This window comes from Apaloderma vittatum, unplaced genomic scaffold, assembly GCF_000703405.1.
Source record: "Apaloderma vittatum isolate BGI_N311 unplaced genomic scaffold, ASM70340v1 scaffold38085, whole genome shotgun sequence".
Classification (NCBI taxonomy): domain Eukaryota; kingdom Metazoa; phylum Chordata; class Aves; order Trogoniformes; family Trogonidae; genus Apaloderma; species Apaloderma vittatum.
This window is the reverse complement of record NW_009719589.1, coordinates 14,484-20,188: the sequence shown is the minus strand read 5'-3', so window position 1 is coordinate 20,188 and position 5,705 is coordinate 14,484. Positions and strand designations below refer to the sequence as shown.

Here is a 5,705-nt window from a genome sequence, read left to right as displayed (position 1 = left end):
TCGTGGAGTGTCGCTGCAGAAAACCCTCCCTGGAGGTGTTCAAGGCCAGGTTGGACGGAGCCTTGAGTAGCCTGATCTAGTTGAGAGGCGTCCCTGCCCGTGACAGGGGGGTTGGACAAGATGATCTCTAAGGTCCCTTCCAGCGTAGGCCAGTCTAGGATTCTATGAATCATGGTACAAACACTTTTTAATTGGTAAAAATAAGTTCCCCAGGGTTGTTGTGGTACGACTGTTCTCCAGGGGCATTTCCATGTGCACAGATCTCAGCCTCTTCTTGGCTTTGCCAGAAATTTAAAGTTAAAAATTCCTTTTTTTCCATTGTGCTAGAGGGTTAGGAGCATTCGTGCCCCATCCTGTGCAACTTGGTACTTAAAACTACACGTACCGTAGCGTTTTGGAGCAGAGAAGGTGCCTCGTAGCTGTTGGAGATGTTGAACTTGCGCCGTCCGTCGTGGTGGTGTTTCTGAAACCACACCATGAGGAGTGAAATCCGTCACTTCTGTTCGGCAGTTTCAGAAGCCGGTGTAGCTTTCAAACGCCAAGTTTTGGTGCGCTGACTTAAACTGGAACCAGACAGTAATAAGATTTTTCCTGTTAGCATTCAACAAAATAAGATAGGGTCACCAGTTTGCTCTTTTCCAGCTTCTCCTTTTTAACCTTTTGTGATACATTTACTTTTATTAGGAACGCTTGGTACAAAATGCAGAAAGCTGCAAGTATGTTCATGGGCAAAATGATTCAAGTAGCATCTTTGATGGAACATCATTTACCTCAGATACTCAACCAGCAGTACTTTTTTTTGTTGTTGTTTTTCTTTTTTTTTTTTTAATGCTGTTTCAGTCCATATACTATTCGTTACCTCTCAAGATTTTTGGTAAGCAATTATTTTAACTTTACTCTTTGTATTTGTCAGTGTTTTGGGCACAGGTTGTTGTACTACTGTCAAAAGGTACTTGCTGTTTTTCTGCAAGTACTAAAAACAAACCAACCCCCCCCCGCCCTCAATAAAGTGATTGTTAAATATTGTACAAATAAAAATGTATACTCTTTCTCCCCTATTCCCCTCAAAAGTTAAAATAAAAAATGTGACTACTCTGACTTGCATACGCCTTTTTTGAATCTGTAACGCCGTGGGAGGAGCGACGTGGCTCTTTGTCCAGCTGCAGGGCAAGTGTTGTGGCAAATGAAACCAGAAGGGAAGGAGCTCGCAGTTTAAACATGGTAGGGAAACAGAGGCAGAACCTGCATCATCTCCAGCATTTGATGGAAAATTCTTCCCCTCTCTGTCCTTCCCTCCATCTGAACCCATACTTCGGAGTCCCGCACGTGTGCCTAGCAGCGCTTCAAGGCAGGTGAGACATCGTTTCTGAGGTGAGCACCCAGGCAACGCCGCGAGGACACCAGAGAATGGCTCGGGTGGCACTTTGGTGATTCCGCACAGGGTGTTCCTGTTCCTGAGGCCGGTGGGGCCCAAGCTGCAGCACAGGCTGCCCCTTCCTTTGGCCTGGGTGGGCAAAGCAGCTGCATCTGAGGAGCAGCCCTGCCTGACCGGGTAGGGGAGCGTGGGGGCTCCCTTCTAGGCTGGTTTGAGGCAGGTTAGTGTGCTTTTGTTCTTTATCTCAAACCCAGTCATCTCCCTTCCTTTGGAAAGTGTTAAACTGTATCAACCAGGTCTTTACAAAACTGTTAAAATCACTATTTTTTTTTTCCAGCTTGCCAAACGCTGCGAGGTTCTGGTATCACAGCCTGCGAGGTAAGGGTGTTTTCCAGAGCACTGGGACTGTTATCCCTGCTCACCCCGGTCCAGTTACTAAATCAGAGGATGTGAGAAGAGCAGGGATGAGGGGAGCTGCTGCACTAGTTGATGTAATGGCCCCTGCTGCTGTGCAGAGCCTGATGTCAGTGTTCCTGAGCTGCCTCAGCTCATGCAGTCAGGCACCAAACTCCCATAAAAATAAAACTCTCTCTCAAATGAAACACGGGCATCCTCTTCTAATCGAATCATTCCCACCCCTGCTCAGCGAGCAGTGGGTAACCCCTTCCTTCCCTTTTTAGAAAACCACCTTGAATTACATGAGCTACGCTGAACCATGGTTTGTGTTGGCTGCAGAGATTCTTACAACAGGTCTTAAAGCCTGCAGTAGCATCATGGAGGTTGAGCCATCTCTTGCAGGCATTAGATTCTAAAGTGAGGAGAATCCTGTTACTCATTTTGCTGCGTTTCAGCTCACTGCTCTTCAGGGTGTGTGGTGGTGTGGGCAGTGTCTTTATGAAGCAGCAGAGAGTAAAATAACCCTTTGACCACACTGACAGGCTTCTGAGGAAAAGCAGAGCAAAGCGAGCCCAAGTGTGAAAAATATCACTGAAATCTCTTCTGCTTTTTGACACACAAACCCAACATGACAGCGTGTGGGCTTCAACTTGGGCTTTAGTCAGGAAAGCAAAACCTCCTCAGCCCTTTGCACCACCGCAGGACAGGAGGGCTTCACAACCCAAGTCACACCCTTCTGGTTGTACCCTGACCCTTCCTTCATGTCCTGGTACCAACCCAGCAGCACTGTCTCCCCAGAAAGGAGCACGCTGCGATACGTGGTGAGCTCAGAAGGTTCAGTGCAAGCCTCACAGCTGCTGGGGGCAGCACCACCCTAAAGCAGCCTCTGCCTGAGATTAAGAAACCCCAAAGAGCTTTGACTTCTGCACCGGGGGATGTGTAGTTCAGCTTAAAACACAAAATCCCAAGTGGATCAGCAAAGCAAGCTTTCTCCAAAAATTTATTAAAGTGAGCACCCTGCTGTGGGTAAACATTACATCTTCTGGAGTTCACAGCGCGCTCCAAAAGGTTGGATGCAGAAAGGGACAGCCCAAGCCTGTTCAGCTCACAGCCAGCTGAGGGATGACGCCGCCCACTGCTTCACGTCCGTTGGGCAGTTGGGGTACGCCTGCAGCGCATCCATGATCTGCTTATTGTCCAAAAGCAGTTTCATGAGGAGGTATTCTCTCTGAGTACATACAGCTGGCCTTTCTATTGGTTTTACAAATTCCAGTTGTAGTAAGTGTTCAAATGCCTAAAAAGGAAAAGAAAATAAAAATCAGGAAACAGAAGATGACGTCATTCCTGACTGTTTGCTCATTACGAATGTCCTGCGAGGCACTGCTTTGAAAGAAAACCGTGATGCGTAATCCCAACAGCCAGCCACTAAAAGCCAGCTCAGTTCTACCTTTGCTCTTCTTCAAGAAGTAGTATCTGAAATCTGGTGCAGGTGTCACTGACTGGGAACAACTTTATTATTCAGGGAAACAACCTGGAATATTCTATGACAAGGGCACAGATGGTAATTTCCACTTCAGGTGTAACTGCATAACGTTAAATCAGAAACCACGGCTGCTCAGTATAAAACTTGTGAGACTGGACAACAGCTCAGGACCAGCAGTTCAGCGGCTGGTGCGAGGGTACAGCAGGATCAGGGCCCAGGAGCAGAGCCTGGCAAAACGCTGTTGGTGGAGCAACAGCCCAGGAGGCCAGTGAGCACCGGGTTTGCAACCAGAACACTGGGGTTTGAGATGGTAAGATCAGTTTCAGGTTTGGAGACACCACTCCTGAACAAAACACACCGAAGATGCCCACAGGCATACACAACCCTCTCCTTGGGACCCCATTTCTGGTAGAGTCATTCTTGCTGAAGCCCAGGCCTAAGTCAGCAAAGCTCACCTGACAGAGTCCTTGCACCGGTGCTGATCTCTCCTGAGTGTAACTTCACCCACCTGGAGCTGCCTGCCCCCGGCGCTACCCAAACCCAGCACCCCCAGTGCCTGCTCCGAGAGGAAGCCCTGAAGAACCCAGTATCGGTTCTAGGGCTGAGAGAGAAAAATCATTGGGAGCTGATGACAAAAACCCATCGTCTAAATACTTGACAATGAAAAAAATAAATTATACTTCAGGCTTACCTTCATGACAACCGGCTTTTCAAAGTTGTACATACAGTGCGCCTTCCTCTGTACGAACTTCTGGAATTCTGTATCAGCAACAGGAAACAAAAGAGTCAGTCAGTAGGGGAAAAGTAAGTGATTTAGTATTGGTGAAGTTGATACATCTCTCTCACCATTGTAAACCATCTGGAAGTTAAATGGTTCTCCTTCATAAACATCATTCAGGTGTTTCATAGCTATAATTAGGCAGATTTCCAGGACAGACAAACCTAGAGGGAAAGACAAGAGCTCTAAATACTTCTCTGAAGCGTCTCAGAAAGACAAGCAGTTCACATACTATTTTTATTCCTCTGTATTTGTAAGCGGTAGGCCTCACTTACGTGTGTCTGCAGCTTTATAAAATTAAAAAAAAATATAATCAAAAATTGGAGGGGCGAGGTAAGAGAACATTTGTTTTCCATATTTTTGAAACCAGCATTATAAGAAATGGACTGCTTCCACCAAAAACCAGGAAAAAAGTATATGGAAAACCCATACGGCAGCTTGTATGGCATGACACAGAATTTTTAATGGCACCAAGCCACTTGCCCTGCTACTGCACAGCACCTCATGAAATGAGAGTTTGAGGAGGTTATTCGCTATTCAAGGCTAAAGAAGTGACACAGCAGATTAGCTCCATGGTCCTAAGGAGATGTGAGAATCACAGAGCCAAACAAAACCAAAGCCTGTAACATCTGGGAGCCACAAAGCAGCGATGGGGTAAGTTAACTTCCCCCAATTGGGAAACAATTCCTCCCATGACTGTGTGTAGGCTCAGCATCCTCACCAGGAGATGGTGATTTCTTTGACAACCTGTGCAAACCGTGAGAACCGAAGCGCAGTGCTTTGTACATCCCTGCTGCTGGGGTCTGGAGAGGGAGAAGCCCCAGACCTGCACACACCCCCCGACCCGCTGGAGACATCAGTGCAGCTCTAATGGCGCTCGGTTACAGGTAAGCGCGTGCCCTTGCACTTCCAAGAGCACGGATTTCGAGTGTGCACTCTGATTCTGCGCATATCCGAGCACAGGCTGTTGCAGGTCTCAGAGGGTTTATTGTACCAGCTCCTGGGCACAGCATCTGCAGCAGCATCCCCCGGGTCCCAGCTCGAGCAGGACTCAGCCTCTTCCCTCCCTGCACCACTCGCCAGGGACAGGGATGCTGCCCGGGCCTGTTCCTCCCGCCAGGCTGCCACTGCAGCGCCCCACGAGCTGCTCTCCTGCATCCCGAGCTCCCATCTAGCAGGATTTATATGAACTGTCCTGTAATTCCTTCTCTGGTTCATTCAGCGTCGTTAGTGCCACGTGCGTGTACGAACGCTAATTAGCAGGGGGCAGCCTCCACAGGCAGAGGTATTTCCTGCGTGGCTCATGCCAGCAGGACTGCTGCCCTGTGCAGGATCTCTTGCATCAGAATTATTCCAGGGAGTGACCTGACACATTCCATACTCCTAAGAAACATTTGAGGTGAAAGAGCAGAGCTTTACCGTGTACAATATTTGCTTTTGAGTCCGTTCTGTACTGCTTGCTTGCCTCATGGAGGTCTGATGCAGTGATCAGTGAGTGATGCACGGTAACTTTACTTACAGCAAGCATCTAAAAATAAAGCAGAAGACATTTTTCATTTAATTACTAATTACCAGACACACTTTCTGCTTGGAGATGGAATATAGAAGAATACATTTCCCCTGGAGTCACCTACTGGAAACATTAATGAATACACCCTACACACAGAGTAGGC

The 5,705-nt window shown here is 47.7% G+C and overlaps 1 protein-coding gene across 1 annotated transcript in view; it reads right to left on the bottom strand.

Moving 5' to 3' along the window:
- Positions 1-2,876: 2,876 nt before the first annotated feature.
- ORC4 (origin recognition complex, subunit 4) overlaps positions 2,877-5,705 on the bottom strand; it is a 16,380-nt gene continuing 13,551 nt past the window's right edge. Inside the window, exons 10-13 of the mRNA XM_009870682.1 lie at positions 5,452-5,560; positions 4,101-4,196; positions 3,946-4,013; positions 2,877-3,065 (exon numbers count right to left, since the gene is read on the bottom strand). Coding sequence (XP_009868984.1) covers positions 2,877-3,065; positions 3,946-4,013; positions 4,101-4,196; positions 5,452-5,560 — 462 coding nt within the window. The remainder of the gene's footprint in view (positions 3,066-3,945; positions 4,014-4,100; positions 4,197-5,451; positions 5,561-5,705) is intronic.